Source organism: Salvelinus alpinus, chromosome 18, assembly GCF_045679555.1.
Source record: "Salvelinus alpinus chromosome 18, SLU_Salpinus.1, whole genome shotgun sequence".
Classification (NCBI taxonomy): domain Eukaryota; kingdom Metazoa; phylum Chordata; class Actinopteri; order Salmoniformes; family Salmonidae; genus Salvelinus; species Salvelinus alpinus.
In genome coordinates, this window is record NC_092103.1 from 15,738,237 (window position 1) to 15,757,187 (window position 18,951).

The 18,951-nt window shown below is 43.0% G+C and overlaps 1 protein-coding gene across 11 annotated transcripts in view; it reads left to right on the forward strand.

Moving 5' to 3' along the window:
* Positions 1–18,951, forward strand: part of LOC139544509 (lysine-specific demethylase 2B-like) — a 59,226-nt gene that overhangs the window by 27,428 nt on the left and 12,847 nt on the right. For 5 of the 11 annotated variants that reach the window (XM_071351666.1, XM_071351667.1, XM_071351668.1 and 2 more), the window contains one exon: positions 14,073–14,216. The exons of the other annotated variants lie outside the window; for them this stretch is intronic. In XM_071351666.1, the coding sequence (XP_071207767.1) occupies positions 14,073–14,216 (144 nt within the window). The remainder of the gene's footprint in view (positions 1–14,072; positions 14,217–18,951) is intronic. 11 annotated transcript variants of the gene reach the window in all.

Consider the following 18,951-nt stretch of genomic DNA (forward strand, 5'->3'; position numbering starts at 1 on the left):
AGATGCCCAACTCGGAGAGGGTGGAGAGGAGGATCTGATGGTTCACAGTATCGAAGGCAGCCGATAGGTCTAGGAGGATGAGAGCAGAGGAGAGAGAGTTAGCTTTAGCAGTGCGGAGCGCCTCCGTGATACAGAGAAGAGCAGTCTCAGTTGAATGACTAGTCTTGAAACCTGACTGATTTGGATCAAGAAGGTCATTCTGAGAGAGATAGCGGGAGAGCTGGCCAAGGACGGCACGTTCGAGAGTTTTGGAGAGAAAAGAAAGAAGGGATACTGGTCTGTAGTTGTTGACATCGGAGGGATCGAGTGTAGGTTTTTTCAGCAGGGGTGCAACTCTCGCTCTCTTGAAGACGGAAGGGACGTAGCCAGCGGTCAAGGATGAGTTGATGAGCGAGGTGAGGTAAGGGAGAAGGTCTCCGGAAATGGTCTGGAGAAGAGAGGAGGGGATAGGGTCAAGCGGGCAGGTTGTTGGGCGGCCGGCCGTCACAAGACGCGAGATTTCATCTGGAGAGAGAGGGGAGAAAGAGGTCAGAGCACAGGGTAGGGCAGTGTGAGCAGAACCAGCGGTGTCGTTTGACTTAGCAAACGAGGATCGGATGTCGTCGACCTTCTTTTCAAAATGGTTGACGAAGTCATCTGCAGAGAGGGAGGAGGGGGGAGGAGGGGGAGGAGGATTCAGGAGGGAGGAGAAGGTGGCAAAGAGCTTCCTAGGGTTAGAGGCAGATGCTTGGAATTTAGAGTGGTAGAAAGTGGCTTTAGCAGCAGAGACAGAAGAGGAAAATGTAGAGAGGAGGGAGTGAAAGGATGCCAGGTCCGCAGGGAGGCGAGTTTTCCTCCATTTCCGCTCGGCTGCCCGGAGCCCTGTTCTGTGAGCTCGCAATGAGTCGTCGAGCCACGGAGCAGGAAGGGAGGACCGAGCCGGCCTGGAGGATAGGGGACATAGAGAGTCAAAGGATGCAGAAAGGGAGGAGAGGAGGGTTGAGGAGGCAGAATCAGGAGATAGGTTGGAGAAGGTTTGAGCAGAGGGAAGAGATGATAGGATGGAAGAGGAGAGAGTAGCGGGGGAGAGAGAGCGAAGGTTGGGACGGCGCGATACCATCCGAGTAGGGGCAGTGTGGGAAGTGATGGATGAGAGCGAGAGGGAAAAGGATACAAGGTAGTGGTCGGAGACTTGGAGGGGAGTTGCAATGAGGTTAGTGGAAGAACAGCATCTAGTAAAGATGAGGTCGAGCGTATTGCCTGCCTTGTGAGTAGGGGGGGAAGGTGAGAGGGTGAGGTCAAAAGAGGAGAGGAGTGGAAAGAAGGAGGCAGAGAGGAATGAGTCAAAGGTAGACGTGGGGAGGTTAAAGTCACCCAGAACTGTGAGAGGTGAGCCGTCCTCAGGAAAGGAGCTTATCAGGGCATCAAGCTCATTGATGAACTCTCCAAGGGAACCTGGAGGGCGATAAATGATAAGGATGTTAAGCTTGAAAGGGCTGGTAACTGTGACAGCATGGAATTCAAAGGAGGCGATAGACAGATGGGTAAGGGGAGAAAGGGAGAAAGACCACTTGGGAGAGATGAGGATCCCGGTGCCGCCACCCCGCTGACCAGAAGCTCTCGGGGTGTGCGAGAACACGTGGGCAGACGAGGAGAGAGCAGTAGGAGTAGCAGTGTTATCTGTGGTGATCCATGTTTCCGTCAGTGCCAAGAAGTCGAGGGACTGGAGGGAAGCATAGGCTGAGATGAACTCTGCCTTGTTGGCCGCAGATCGGCAGTTCCAGAGGCTGCCGGAGACCTGGGACTCCACGTGGGTGGTGCGCGCTGGGACCACCAGGTTAGGGTGGCCGCGGCCACGCGGTGTGAAGCGTTTGTATGGTCTGTGCAGAGAGGAGAGAACAGGGATAGACAGACACATAGTTGACAGGCTACAGAAGAGGCTACGCTAATGCAAAGGAGATTGGAATGACACGTGAACTACACGTCTCGAATGTTCAGAAAGTTAAGCTTGCGTTGCAGAAATCTTATTGACCAAAATTATTAAAATGATACCGTACTGCGGAAGTGGGCTAGCTAGCAGTGGCTGCGTTGTTGACTTTGTTTGAGAGTGTCGCTGGCTAGGTAACCTCGGTAGCTAGCTATGTAACCTCGGTAACTGGCTCGTTAATTAGTATAAACTACACAATTGTCTTAGATACAAGGACAGCAAAGACAACTATGTAGCTAGCTAACACTACACTAATCAATCGTTCCGTTGATCCGTTGAATGTAATAGTTTCTACAGTGTTGCTATTCGGTGGCTAGCTGGCTAGCGAGCAGTGTTGACTACGTTACGTTACGTTAAAAGGACGAAAAATAGCTGGCTAGCTAACCGAATTAGTCTAAACTACGCAGTTATCTTAGAAACAAAGACAGCAAAGACAACTATGTATTGTAAACACATCATTCGTGGCTGGTGTTTGCTTGTTTGCAGACTTTTTTGTACAGCTTTGACAGTGCTTCTGTATCTATTTTGACACGCATAGACCCAAATAGCGTTCCATAGTATGTATGTATGTATGTATGTCGTGAAGCTAATAGCAGTGTAGCTATTACTGTGCAACTCCGGTAGGGCAACATCTGAAAAATAGCCCACTTGGTAGTGTGTACCGGTGCTCGACCAGTCGGCGAAAGCCAATATCACCCAAGAGAACGGTTGATTGTCAAGGGCAATGAATCCCATTATCTTGGCTTTAATCGATTTCGCCTTTGAGTTGTCTCGCTGAATTTTTTTTACTCTTTCAAATGACTACTCGACCTGACTGCTTGATTCACACAGCAGACATTGTGTGCTAGGTTAGGAATGCTGTGTTGCACGTGTAGCGCAAAATTTTACGTGGCGTCATTATGTCATGTCTTATATAGGTATACACGTCAGCTTTGACATCAGGACCGATTTTGGCATTTTTAGCTAATATCGTCCAATTCCGATATGTTCACCGATATATCGTGTATCCCTAGTAATATTTCATTCAGTACAGAAATTTGAAAGTGGCAAATTACCCAGGGTAAGTTGTGCCAAGAGACCATTTTTTAGGACAAGCTATGTTTTCAAAACTAATGTTGACATGAATTCTGATTATTTCCAGGGATACACAACATCCGGAAACAGATGCAGATATCTTTGTTAGAAAGAATAGTATACTTCCATTGACGGAGTGATGCTGAATGTAAAATATGGCTCAACTTACCCCTCTCCCCTATTTCTGGTGCTTGTGTGTGTGTCACTCTTTCACTTCATTGTCTCCTTCCCTAGAGCAGAGGCTATACTTATTTCCATAATTTTGACTTAGTGGGCTACAGGGTTGCCTATCGAGGAAGACAATGAGATTCTCTATTTGTTGCTCTTCATCTTCATGTCACAGCTGGGTCTCCTCATCAGTGTTTGTTGGATAATTAACACTGTTTTGAAGTGTTCTTGTTTACCAAGCAAGAGCTTTGCGCTAAATGATAAATGGTTTCCTTTCAGTCCGTCACTCGGTATAACTATGGGGAGTCAACTATTTTGTATTATTATTATTTTTTCATCTTTATTTAACTAGGCTAGTCAGCTAAGAACCAATTCTTATTTACAAACCCGGACGACGCTGGGACAATTTTGTGCCGCCATATGGGACAATCACGGCCGGATGTGATACAGCATGGATTCGAACCAGGGACTCTAGTGACACCTCTTGCACTGAGATGCAGTGCCTTAGATGTGGCGCAGCGGTCTATCAATCCTGCTCACCTGAAGCAAACTGAAATCACGCCCAACGGGCCAATAGATGGCGCATCCATTTCCTTAATTATTCGCTCTTCAGGTTGCCTGAAGGAAGAACGTGTCACGCAATTTGTAAACTTTTCAAGCACACGAAGGCTATGAGATTCGCTTCCGAATTAGGTGTCTGTTAGTGGGGAGAGAGTACTCGTCCCCCTAGATGTTGCAGGTTTTGGGCCTGGGGCCTTGGTATGGCTTTTGTGTTTGCTAAAAGCTAACTACTTTCTGCTCTGCTTGTGTAGCCAGTTCTTCTTTGCTTGAGTAAGATGGCCAGTGGTGAGAGGAAGTTCAAAAAGGCTAACTAGTTGGGTTTGAACCTCCGACCATGCTGTAGAGCACGTGGTTTCACAATGAAAATTAAAGATACTCATCACTGAACAATGATGTGACATCATTTAACTGAAGTTTTCTGACGGTTGCTTTTTTGCTTGTGTACCATTATTGCTGGCTAGACTACCCTAGACCTTACTTAGATCAAATCAAAATAAAATAAAATGTATTTATATAGCCCTTCGTACATCAGCTGATATCTCAAAGTGCTGTACAGAAACCCAGCCTAAAACCCCAAACAGCAAGCAATGCAGGTGTAGAAGCACGGTGGCTAGGAAAAACTCCCTAGAAAGGCCAAAACCTAGGAAGAAACCTAGAGAGGAACCAGGCTATGAGGGGTGGCCAGTCCTCTTCTGGCTGTGCCGGGTGGAGATTATAACAGAACATGGCCAAGATGTTCAAATGTTCATAAATGACCAGCATGGTCAAATAATAATAATCACAGTAGTTGTCGAGGATGCAGCACCTCAGGAGTAAATTTAGATGGCAGACGTGTTATGATTAGTCTGTCAGTATTTGTTCAGGCTTGTGATTGCATTGCAGATGGAAACTTATAGCGCCCAGTTCAGATGGGTTTATGCAGATAGAACTTCACAGATATACTGTATGAAGAACCATCTGAAGCTTTGTTATATGTAACTAACTCATTTGACAATGTCAACCTTGTAGTCCCAAGGTCACGATTTGTAGTTGAACAAGTCATTGCATGTGTAGATTATTATATATATTTTTTTACTTGAATTGAAAAAACTTTTCATGCTCTTAGGATGCATGACTTGGACTGTTTGTCCATAGTATGACGTGATTGTGTGTCCCATAGTATGTTATACAGAGTCACCGACTGAAAGGTAACGTACAGTTATGATCATAATTACTGTTCCCTGAAAGAGGGAACAAGGTATATAACATGTTTGGCCCCACGCCGTCAGGGGTTTTGGGCTCGCTGAAGAGCGGTACTGAATTGAGAAAATGGATGCAAGCCCCGGTATTATAGCCAGGAAGGCTTGATTCAGGTGAATAGGATCGGTCGTTGACTCTTCATGGTATGTTGTACCTTGTTCCCTCCTTTAGGGAACATTAGTTATATTTATAACTGTACATTATGGATGACCTAGGCGTACTGACCAGCTTGACAAAAAGTCTGATTTATCCTTTTGTAGCAGGTCCAAAAATGCTAAATTGTGTCACTGCATCTGTGCCTTTTGTAAAAAGAAATATATTTATGTAGTTCTGTCCTTGAGCTGTTCTGTATTATGTAATGTTTTGTGTGGACCCCAGGAAGAGTAGCTGCTGTGTTTGCAACAGCTAATGGGGATCCTAATAAAATACCAAACAACACATTTCCACTGCTGTGTTAAGACAGAATGGGGAAGGAATGGCAGCATAATAGAACATGGTCTGTGTGGAGCTCTTTGATCTTCTCTAACTTCCTGTATTGCATGTTAAGTTCCAAGCTACTGGAAATATAGTAGATGCCATAGCAGAGCCATCAAATCCAGATCCACCGATACAGCGGGCAGGGAGGAAAGCAACAGACTAGATCAATCACTCACAGAGCAGTGTGATTGAGACACAATAGCAGATCTCTGCATTGTGCTAGAATTTTGAGAATAGAAATCTGTGGTCTACTGCTCCTCCTGTCTGTCGGTCCCTTTAAATGCCAGCTGGTGGTTCTGTGTGAACCTTTGGTGATTAAATCCCATCCCCCTCTTTATTGGCTGGACTGGTCTGGTTTTCCTTCCCAGTGATCCTGCTCATGAATATCCCCCAATTGGTTTTGCATTCTCTCTCCTGACTGGAAGAAGTGGGGCTCCCTTGCACATATTCAAATACATTATCTGCATATGGTCTTCCAATTGGCTGCACTGTCTTCCTGTACTCCCTCCCAGACCTAGCTTTTCCCTACTCATGAGCTAGCCTGCTCTGTGGTGCGGTGCTGTGTGTCTTGCCTTTGCTGGTGATTGTGGAGCAGGAGGGAGGGCCGTGGGGTAGACAGCAGCAGTAGGAGGAGGAGGCTTTAGGCTGGGGCTGCCTTCAGCCATGTCAGTTTGCTGTGAGCTGGTCGGGGTATGAAAACCGGCCATGGCCATGTCGCTGAGCGCTGACGATGAGGATTACGACTCAGAGGCTGAGCAGGTTGGTTAGCGCACTGAACCCAACCCCTCGGGACAAAGCAAAGGAGAGGAATGTGTATGTGGCACGGTGAATTGAGCAGAGCTTTGGTCGATGTTGTGTGGAACTGGAGCCACCTAAAGAGATGCTGTATCTCCTTTCTCTTGTTTCTTTTCTCCCCTGTACTTTTCATTGACGGGTTGTGTGTGTGTACCTGGTGCAGAAAGAAGGCACTGAGTGTTCAGACAGCAGTGTTAGTCCTCAGGGCAGCTACTGGTTGTTCCAGAACAGGGAAGAAAAACGAGATAAACAACAAGAATGTCGTGTGTGTGATCAGACAGAAAGATGCAGATTAGAGATGAATATTTAAATGGTTCGTATGAGCTTGTGTAAGCATGTATGAACAGGGAAGAGTAAATCAGATGCATTTGAATAGATTTACTGTGCCTGCGATTGTGTATGGTAATGAGAGAAAATTAAGTTCATGTGTATCGTATGAATTTGGTTTGGCACAGCCTGCAAATTGTGCATGTAAACAGTGAGGGAGATATTGTGTTTGTGTACAGGCTCTTCAGCCACACAGTCATATCCCTGACTGCATTCCACACCCCCTTCCAATTATACACAGACTGGGTTGTGATGTCATTGGATACAGTTGAATTCTTTTCCATCCTTCCACAGATGAGATGGCGGAAGATATCCCCCCCGTTATTGCTGTAGATATTAACACAACCAGTTTGTATGTGGTGTTCCTGTTTGACAGGGATGTGCAAGTTTGCAGATGTTCAATGTCAGATGAAAACATATCACCATTTCAAGGGTCTGGTTGCAGATGTTTTTACAGTGCTATGAGATATGGATAGATTGATCTGAGATAAATTACAAGAAGTTGTTCAGTCAGTCACTTGTGAATTCCTTGTCCTTTTTGAGTTTTTGTTGTATCAAGAGCAAGTTTCATAGGCTTGTAAATCCCCCAGAAGATTACAATACAAGTGTCAGTGTAGTCAATGTTTGGACAGCAGTTGGCAACAAGCCTTTTTGATCCCCGTTAACATGAATATTCATGAAGTAGCCTAAAATAAATATGGTGACGTGATAACGATTCATCTTTTTCTGACCGTACCCCTGGGCGATCACAGTGCCTCAGGTTCTGAGAGCTCTGCATCTATTATTCCTCGCTCGCTTTTCCTCTTGAGGTTTTCCAGCAGTATTCTATCTAAGCTCCAGACGTCTGTTTGTACTGTATGACTGGGAGTGCGTGGGAATGGCCTATGCACATTGAGTAGGTCCTCCTGTGCTTAGCTGTAGTGCAGTAGATTATTATGCTGTGGCATCTGCTTCTACTCCTCTGCTGAACCTTAGCTTTGCTGAGCTAAGGAATAAGCCTGCTTAGTAACGCTCATCTTCATACCTTACATAATATACGTCTGTGGTCTGGGAATGCATTACATAGTTTACAGATAACAAACCTGTTGTCAAACTACTAGGCATTAACGGCTTTGTTGCTGATGAGATGGAGAGGCTACACTTCGGATGTCATTGCATATCCTTGCAAGGAGATGGCATGCTCCCTATACAATCTCCATTGGAATATGATGAGGAACATCTGTCACTGAAAGTGATCCTAGCTTCCTGTGACCGTGATTATGGTAACTGAGACTCTCTTCCTCTATGTCGAGGGAGATTTAACCCCTTCTGTCACTGCTCTACAGGAATCTCATTGTGCGTTTCTCCCTTCAAGGGGTGTTGCATCCAGTCATGGTGGGAGACCAAGGTGATTATGGAGACAATGTGGAGGGCAGTCTGGAAAATCTTTTCTCATGTGAGGTCTGTGGTCCTTTGGCCTTCTGGCCTGAGGTATGATCTGACAGCGATAGAGCTACTCTTTTAAGGCAGGTTAACTTCAACATCACTAAATGATGTCAGGTAATCGGTTACATAAGGAAATCTGATGGATGATACGTCAGTGTCTTGTTGCTTGTGACGTACACTACATGACCAAAAGTATGTGGACACCTGCTCGTCGAACATCTCATTACAAAATCATGAGCATTAATAGGGAGTTGGTCCCACCACTTTGCTGCTATAACAGACTCCACTCTTCTGAGCTTTCTACTAGATGTTTGAACATTTATGCGGGGACTTACTTCCATTCAGCCACGAGCATTAGTGAGGTCGGGCACTGATGTTGGGCGATTAAACCCGGCTTGCAGTCTGCGTTCCAATTCACCCCAAAGGTGTTCGATGGGGTTGAGTTCAGGGCTCTGTGCAGGCCAGTCAAGTTCTTCCACACCGATCTTGACCTCGCTTTGTGCACGGGGGCAATGTCATTCTGAAACAGGAAAGGACCTTCCCCAAACTGTTGCCACAAAGTTGGAAGCACAGAATCATCTAAAATGTCATTGTATGCTGTAGCGTTAAGATTTCCCTTCACTGAAACTAAGGGGCCTAGCCCGAACCATGAAAAACAGCCCCAGACCATTATTCCTCTTCCACCAAACTTTACAGTTGGAACTGTACATTGGGGCAGGTAGTGTTCTCCTGGCATCGGCCAAACCCAGATGGTGAATCGTGATTCATCACTCCAGAGAACGTGTTTTTCCACTGCTCCAGACTCCAATGGCGGCGAGCTTTACACCACTCCAGCCGACGCTTGGCATGACACTTTGTGATCTTAGGCTTGTGTGCGACTGCTGAGCCATGGAAACCCATTTAATGAAGCTCCCGACGAACAGTTCTTGTGCTGATGTTTCTCCCAGAGGCAGTTTGGAACTTGGGAGTAAGTTTTGCAACCGAGGACAGACAATTTTTAGGTGCTTCAGCACTCAACAGTCCTGTTCTGTGAGCTTGTGTGGCCTACCACTTCGGGGCTGAGATGTTGTTTCTCCGAGACATTTCCACCTCACAATAACAGTACTTACAGTTGACCGGGACAGCTATAGCAGGGCTGACAAACTGACTTGTTGGAAAGCTGGCATCGTATGATGGTGCCACGTTGAAAGTCACTGAGCTCTTCAGTCCATTCTACTGCCAATGTTTGTCTATGAAGATTGCATGTCAGCGTGCTTGATTTGTATACATCTGTCAGCAACAGGTGTGGCTGAAATAGAGGTGTCCACATACTTTTGTGTACATATGGTGTTTGCCAAGGAGGTGACCGGTGACACAGGACAGGTCATGGAGCACTGTGCTGTATATGTCCATGCTTTGTTTAGTTTTAGCAGTTCCTTGGATCAGTCAGACCCCCAGTCTATAGTCCTAACAGAGTCCCTCGGATTCCACCACCGATTTAGATTTCCCCCAATATCCAAAATAATCCTCTCTGGCTGTTTCCTGGCTCTCTGATCACCCCAGCCTGGACACTCTGCTTAGTGTTCACTTGTTTGAGGATAGGTCTAGAACAAGGCAAGGATCTATCCTCGGACCCTGCTGTTTATTTATGTGTGCTGATCAAATCGCTGATTGATTGTGTTTTCTCTGTGGTAGCTGGGTTGCTTACTGAACTGATTTCTTTGTGTATGACAGTAAAACATTCTTCTGATGACTATAACATTTGTTGGCACGTTCAATTCTTGCACATTTTCTCGTAAAAAGTATATTTCAACACTGTCTGCTCAGGTAAATTTGCTGAACTGCTAAACTTGGACCCAATCAGAACTCCTGTACATACCCCTCGTGATGAAGGCAGCCGATGGCCTGCTTCTATGTAGGATGTAAACACATGCTCACGTGAAAACTGTGATAAAGAGGATCATCTAGCTAGCCCCCAAAGACTGAAGTAAGATACATGTCTGTTTTTGACTTTTGACCTGAATTCATTTTTCACTTTTTCAGCATCTCCTTTCAGGAAAGCAAACTTCCTTTCATTGAGGCACATGTTCAAGTCATTAGACACCCAGGGCTTGTCATTGGGAAATGCTCTTAACAGTTTTTGTGTTAATGACGGTATACTCACAGAACTGGATGTGATGCTGTCTGTCAACTTATGGGGATCCCTGCACGAATCAAAGAACACCTCCCAGTCTGTGACGTCAAAGCCGTCCTTGAGCTCCTCCCTGCCCCTTCTGTCTATACCTGAATGGATTTCTCTACAGGTTTTTCGTGTTTCACCTGCTGCCTGTATCTCGGGTGCGCTGCACACTGCCTTCTTTGTGTCATCTACATTGCCATAACAATGTAGTTGAGCGAGTTAAACAGGTGACGTACTGTTGCAGACTGGGGAGCGTATTAAAATCCTCAAGCACAGTCAGGTCAGCCGATGGTGAAAGAGCAGCATTGAAACAGTCTGTGGTCCTGGCAACAGCTTCCTTATTGTTAAGTCCAGCCACATAGACCAGAGTAATGGTAACCTGTCCAAACTCGCGGGGTAGATAGAATGGCCTGAATGATACAACGAGAATCTCAGTCTCTGGTGAACAATTGTTCAATGACATTACACTGCTTGGACAATCATTTCGCTACACTCGCATTAACATCTGCTAACCATGTGTATGTGCCCAATAAAATGTGGTTTGTATTATCTATAAAGATGCATAGCCCCCCGGGCTATTGATTTATGTGTCGTTTTGTCTCGATCTGTTCTAATAACATTGTATCCATCTATGTTCACATCAATATTGTCCTGCTTGAGCCACGTTTCTATAAAGCTGATTTTAGATAACTTCTCCTAAAGGATTTAGCCGCTAACTCATCCAGGTTATTATGTAGTGACTGCACGTTTGACAGGGTGATCACCGGGGAGCAGGTGATGGCTTCCCTACCTCCGTAGTCTGTTGCTAATACCACCTCTTGAGCCTCGCTGCTGCTGCTTCTTCTTTACTTTTTGACAAGGCAAGGCTGCTTTCGAGCTTTATCTCGGAAAGGGAGCAGGAACTCACAGGAATAAATGATGATGGTTGATTTAGTGATTTACTCACTGACTGACTACAGTGGTTGCTCCACTAAAAGTTTTGTGATTATGCTGCTGGATTTAGAGGTAATTTGTTGTTTAGTACGGTACCCTGCGTCACCACTTCATTGCTCCAGACCAGCGCAAGGGAGAGTTAGAGCACTGATTATGCTTTTGGGTAGTACTGTGTCTCTAACTGACTATGAATGGGCGACCATAAACCTAAATAGAAACTGTTAATTGTGCACGACTTCAGTATTACTTACTAAAACTGTTGTTACACTGAGTTTTTTTTAATACAATTTTGTTAGGATCATTTTGCTCTTACTGTAGTACTGTAGCCCACTCCTGACCGGTCACATTGTACAGTGCCTGAGTGGCGCCATTGTCTAAGACACTATATAGCAGTGCAAGCAGTGTTGCTACAGATGCTGGTTCAATACCCGTGCCGGCCTCGACTGGGAGATCCATGAGATGATTGTAGGTTTTTGGTTTCTCTCCCTCTAAAAACAGAAATAAATCATTCTGAGTAACAAACTGGCTTTATTTACAAATTAGTAACAATGTTTCACCCAATGGCCTTTTTCTCACTCATTTTACGTTATTTGAAAACAAAATCATCTCCAAAATATTGTTATTTTTTAAACAAAGCGATTATTATTCATTTAGAATTATATAAAAGCCCCTTGGATATTCTCACAGGTATTAACCCTGTTATTAGCAGGACAATATATATTGGTCATGGCTCCCGAGTGGCGCACAATGGGATTGCCTTGCAGTTCTCCAGCTGTATCCACTGAATGCACACTAGGTTCAAGGCACGAGGGCAGGGGGCACGGGATGGGCCACAGAAGACAGACCTAGCTCATGGGGAATGGGGGTGCCACACTGGGTAGCACAGAGCAACACTTTAAGGTGCATTGCACTAATAATGGCACCGACTAGGGAAACATTCCCGCTGTGCTTAGTGCCAGTCTGCAAATTCAACTAAAACAATGTAACTAATAATGGCATCTTTATGCTTTCGCTAATAAAATGTATGATAAAAAATACTCTTTCAAAATGCCGATGTTTATTTAGTTATGGATCCATAACGAATTACTATGTATAAATATATGAATAAATATCACTGAATTTCAGAAATATCCTCTAATCCTCTATATATAATTATTGGCAGAGAGTCGTTTCATATTTTTCGATGTACTGTAGCCCTACTGTAGGTGTAGATCTTATTTATTTAAAGAGCATATTGAAGTTAGAAGCAATTGCCTACAACTATTTTAGCACCGTTTAGCGCTGCTCTGAGACAAGCATGGGGACTGGTCTTGATAAATCAATGAGATTTTTATTTTCACTGAATCTCCGTTTGAGTATTGGTTAGATTACAATTAGGGTGTATACATGTTATGCTCTTAGTATAATCTTTATTTAACTAGGCAAGTCGGTTAAGAAATTCTTATTTACAAGGACAGCCTACTCCTTCCTCCCGGTCGGGGAATTGAACCCCAGTCTCCCGCGTGCCCGCATGACACTGGGATTCTTTAGCTAAATAGCCCAATACTGTAGCCTACAACCTCCGGTAGTGATTGTAAAGTTTTTTGCATATCACAGCAATTGAGATTAAGAGGGTCACACATGCCACGTATATTCCACTTTCAAACTTGCGATGCAGTTGGACTTAGACAAAACAAAATTCAGCGATATCGCTATAAACAAACCAACAATTGACGCAGGTGAGCTCAGGGCTTGGCAGCGGTGCATATGCTACACGTATAGCGTACCTTGCCATACAATCTTCTCTAAAAACAGCAGGGAGAAATGTTTACACTGCTCTGCAATAAGATGACCAGAGTTTGATTTCTAATCCAGTTGAGTTATCAAATGTCAGCAGCTGCCTAATTCTATTGTGGGCATGCATCATGTTTGATGCATTGGAATATAGACTACGCTATGGAGAAGGATAGTCTCCAGGATTATAGAAAAGGCAGTTGTGAAATTGTTTGAGTTTCAAATACTTAAATGTTGACTGTGCCAAATTCTTGCCAATTATTATTTTACTAACTATTACTGAGTATGAGGCATGTTTTCCATAATGTACGTTTCATGCATATACATTTGTCACTACGTGGCCTTTTGGGTGTATATCGTGCCCCCCCCCCCCCCTTCTCACACATCAGGTTTTACAACGGTCGTAAATACCTGGTAGAAACTGCCATGCAGTATTGAGGGAGAGAGTCTATGGAGAACAAAGAGCTTCTCTTTAGAAACTCCTAATCCCCAAAATGGGAGAATTAAACAGTATTTATATTTTTGAGAATGTGGGAATGGTCCGCAGACAGTTAAGGGACAGTTATGTCGAGTGTGTTTCGTTTGGTGATCTCACGAAGGACAGGAAACACACAACTATTTCTCTTAATGTGTACATTTCCCAGCTGTTAGGTTTACATCTGAAGGTTGTATAAGATGAATAAGTATAAGAATACTTTTGGAAAGATAATAATGTGATTTAGTCTTCTAAATAAGAATTGGTTGTTTTATGGTAACTTATGCACAGTCAGTAGCCATGCCCAGGTGGGCACAAATATGACAAGATGGCCCTCTTCTACCCAAGTATAAAAGCCCCCGTGAAGCAATTCACACCAGACCACCAAACCACGGTGTAAGCTAAGGTTGCAAATGGTAGAATTTCCAAGACTAGAAAACATGCAGCTGACGCTACATGTGAAATGGTTAAGAACTACAACTCTATAGGCCCCGGAGACCATACAGCGTGTAGCGTTGGCTACACGGCTGGAAATGGTTTAACTCTGAGACTATCGATCACTACAGCATAAGAGCAAATCCTAGGCGTAGAATTACTAGTCTGCAGCTGGAAATGAAGTCTAGTACAAGAATTCCGACAACCGCGGAAGCATCTATTCTATGCAACGACCATCTGTATGCCTGACATATTCTTTACAACAGACACTATCCAGAGCCGCTGAGAAAGCGACAACTACGAAAGACATTGTGACTTCTGGGGAAGTTAATCAGAGACTCTCTGATGAACTGACTCTCCAGCAGACAGACCGGCGATTCCAACAGAGAAGACAACAACGACATTTGGACGTAAATATATACATACAAATTTTCTCGAATGAGCGGCCGTTCATGTGCAAAGGATTAGCATTTCAATGAATATAATTATCAACTGTATGTAGTGAATCCATTTTGTCTTTCCCACTCTTTTATCTGTCCCCACCCCTTTCCATTGTCTACCAAGCCGTCATGCAGGTTTAGCCCACTAGAGACTTATCAATGCATTGTGTTAGTAACCAATATCAACTGTTTATGTATTTCTGTGATTATTTAGTTAGTAAATAAATAATTAAGCCAATTTGTAAATTGCTGATTCACCATTTAGGCTAGGGTTCGTGCAGATATCCAAGGGTTTGCGACGTTCAGTAATGAGAACATAGGTAATAATGATACATTAATAGAAGACTAATCGATAAGATATGAAAATATCTGAATAGTCGATTCTGGAAAGAGAGACTATAAAATGTTTTCCCTTGGTGCCTTGACTTCCTAGTTAATTAAAGTTTACATGATTAGTTTAATCACATAATAATAATTACACAGAAAATGTATTTGATAATACAACAGTCTTCACATTAATGAATAGTCAGACACAACACATTTGAACAAAGATCACAATCAATTTGAGTGTTTCACCATGTATTGCGTACGGACAGAAATTGCAAAGGTGTCTCGGGTAGGGCTGTTATGTTGACCCTATTACTGCATTCACGAGTCATGACCGCAGTCAAATTCCACGTGACCGCTTAGTCACGGTAACTAGGCTTCGCCAAAACTGCTCTCTGATGCCTCTGACGGTCATTAGTAGCCTACCAAACTTGCTAATGGCCTGGTGCTCAGGGCACTATTGCCCTCAAATCACTCTGACATCAATGCAAATGCAATCGAAAATCTAATCAAACACTTCATGTTATCCCATTTCTATAGGCTATGCAATTACGTGAGAAAAGCGTTTTGATGGCCTCTATTAAAAAGAGGATCCCATAGGCTAGGCCTACTATATTTCTCAACTTTCCTAATATTAATCAAATATTTTCGCTTTACAACAGGAGTAGCCTACCTGGCTGCAATGAAAATGAACGGCGGGAAAAGCGTCCTCCATTCGCTATTAAAGTGCATACGAATTACATGTATTTATTGTTGTTTCTGCCCCTTTTCCGACAGGTACATGATAATGGTCCATTCTAAATCTAAACTAATTTCACACATATATTATTTAGTATATGTAAAGATGAGAGTAAATTGAGAATAATCTGATTGGTGACAATATTATCACTTGAATGATATATTTTATTAGGCAAGAAACAGCGCATTTCTTTGTTTCCGACTTTTTCCAATCATAGTCGCACACATCATGTAGCCTAGCCCGTAGGCCTGTGTTTTGATAAGGTTTGTATCACAACTAAAGTGTCCAAGTGACTCCAAACGTAGCCTATAGTCTAGGCCTAAGACCCCTGGAACACGGTTGGAAAGCACATAGAGCCTAGTGAAACATGTTCTTATAAGCCGGGTCATTGCGCAATCGCATGTGAAAACAGATTTTTGACTGGCCACCATTCAAAAGAGGATCCCAGCTTTCTTGTGCTGCTATATTTATTGCTAAATTCTTAAAATGAAGCACGTTAATCTGCATTCCAACCGGTGTAGCCTACCAGGCATACATAGGCGCGGTGCATGAGTTTCAAGTTTGGGGGAAAGCAAATTTTCACCATAAATGCACCTTTTATAATGAAGCATTCCATTCCATGTATCATGGAATTTGCAGACTTGTGTAAGATAGCCTACTATTTTGCAATGTGATGAGTAGATTGGATAGTCATAATTTAGGCTAATAATGTAACTCAATCACTGTTTGCAAAGAAGACCGTTCAATGCATGGCTGAGCGTTCAATGCATGGCTGAGCGTGTAGAGTAGGCCTGGGCTATATCAGATAAGTTTCTTCTTCCTGCTGCAGGAATAAATTATTGTCCATAAACAAACGTTTAAGTAGCACTGACCCAACATTGATAAATAGTGAATATGTGCAGTGCGCGCTCACCAGGGATATTGCCTATGCTCTCCACTATTCGCTCAATTAAGTTGATCATTTTGATAACTAAAAGACCTATTAGTCGTCTTTCTTCCCTGCAATAACCATTTGCTTTCCAAACTGTTTTCCCGCGATTTGTATTTGACAATTTTGAAATATGCCTGGCTTTGGTCTCTAAGCCAACTTTTCAGACAGTCGCAACACAACAATAATAATTTCCTTACGACTGTAGGAAATGCGATTTAAAAGAATACACAACCACATTTAAAAGATAATGATCCTCTGTGGTCAAATCATGACTATAGTACCCTGTTTTGAATGATTTTATTTATTTATTTATGGACAGGAGTAGGCTAATTCGGCTATTTAGTTTTGGCATTTTAATTGTATTTACTTTAGGGAAATCCCCCGCCTTATGAACTTGCCGCCTATGCTTGCATATTAAAAACTTACCCGCACGTAACCTACATTCGCTATTCGAGTGCAGGCTACAGATTTTTATAATTTTCTGTGGGCCATTATCAATCAAAAATAATTCCACACATACAGTACCAGTCAAAAGTTGACACACCTACTCATTCAAGGGTTTTCTTTATTTTTACTATTTGCTACATTGTAGAATAATAGTGAAGACATCAAAACTATAGCAACCAATTTTTTTTAAACAAATCAAAATATATTTTATATTTGAGATTCTTCAAAGTTGCCACAGCTTTGCATGCTCTTGGCATTCCCCCAACCAGCTTCATGAGGTAGTCACCTGGAATGCATTTCAATTAACAGGTGTGCATTGTTAAAAGTTAATTTGTGGAATTTCTTTCCTCCTTAATGCATTTGAGGCAATCAGTTGTGTTGTGACAAGGTACGATTGGTATACAGAATATAGCCCTATTTGGTAAAAGACCAAGTCCATATTATGGCAAAAGCAGCTCAAATAAGCAAAGAGAAACGACAGTCCACCATTACTTTAAGACATGAAGGTCAGTCAATCCGGAACATTTCAAGAACTTTGAAAGTTTTAAGTGCAGTCGCAAAAACCATCAAGCGCTATGATGAAACTGGGTCTCATGTTGACCGAAACAGGAAAGGAAGACCCAGAGTTAACTCTGCAGAGCATAAGTTCATCAGAGGTACCAGCCTCAGAAATTGCAGCCCAAATAAATGCATTCCAGAGTTAAAATAACATAAACATCTCAACATCAACTGTTCAGAGGAGACTGCGTGAATCAGGCCTTCATGGTCAAATTGCTGCAAAGAAACCAGTACTACAGGACACCAATAAGAAGACGAGACTTGCTTGGGCCAAGAAACACGAGCAATGAATATTAGACCAATGGAAATCTGTCCTTTGTTCTGTTAAGTAAATGTTAAAAACATTTGTTTTTTAAAATTCCAACCGCTGTCTTTGTGAGACGCAGGGTAGGTGAACGGAGGATCTCCGCATGTGTGGTTCCCACCGTGAAGCATGGAGGAGTAGGTGTAATGGTGTGGGCGTGCTTTTTCTGGTGACGCTGTCAGTGATTAATTTAGAATTCAAAGCACACTTAACCAGCATGGCTACCACCACATTCTGCAGCGATACGCCATCCCATCTGGTTTGGTCTTAGTGGGACAATCATTTGTTTTTCAACAGGACAATGACCGCAAACACACCTCCAGACTGTGTTAGGGCTATTTAACCAAGAAGGAGAGCTGCATCAGATGACCTGGCTTCTACAATCAACCGACCTCAACCCAATTGAGATGGTTTGGGATGAGTTGGACCGCAGAGTGAAGGAAAGGCAGCCAACAAGTGCTCAGCATATATGGGAACTCCTTCAAGACTGTTGGAAAAGCATTCTAAGTGAATTTGGTTGAGAGAATGCCAAGAGTGTACAAAGCTGTCAAGGCAAAGGGTGGCTACTTTGAAGACTCTCAAATATATAAAATATATTTTGATTTGTTTAACACTTTGGTTACTACATGATTCCATATTTATTTCATAGTTTTGATGTCTTCACTATTATTCTACAATGTAAAAAATAAAGAAAAACCCTTGAATGAGTAGGTGTGTCCAAACATTTGACTGATACTGTATATTAGTAGGCTATACAGTGCATTCGGAAAGTATTCAGACCCCTCGACTTTAAAAAATAAATAAAATACGTTACAGCCTTACTCTAAAATGGATAAAATAAAATAAAAATCCTCATCAATCTACACACAATATCCGATAATGACAAAGGGAAAACAGGTTTTTAGAAATGTTTGCACATTATAAATAAACATAAATAACTTATTTTTAAATAAATTTAAATACATTTAAATACGTATTCAGACCCTTGAGAGAGTCGAAATTTAGCTCTGGTGCATCCTGTTCCCATTGATCATCTTTGAGATGTTTCTACAACTTGATTGGAGTCCACATGTGGTAAATTCAATTGATTTAACATGATTTGGAAAGGGACACACCTGTCTATTAAGGTCCCACAGCTGACAGTGCATGTCAGAGCAAAAACCAAGCCATGAGGTCGAAGGAATTGTCCGTAGAGCTCCGCGACAGGATTGTACACAGGTCTGAGGAAGGGCACCAAAAACATTCTGCAGCATTGAAGGTCCCCAAGAACGTAGTGGCCTCCATAATTTTTAAATGGAAGAAGTTTGGAACCCCCAAGACTCTTCCTAGAGCTGGCCAACCGGCCAAACTGTGCATTCGGGGGAGAAGGGCCTTGGTCAGGGAGGTGACCAAGAACCCG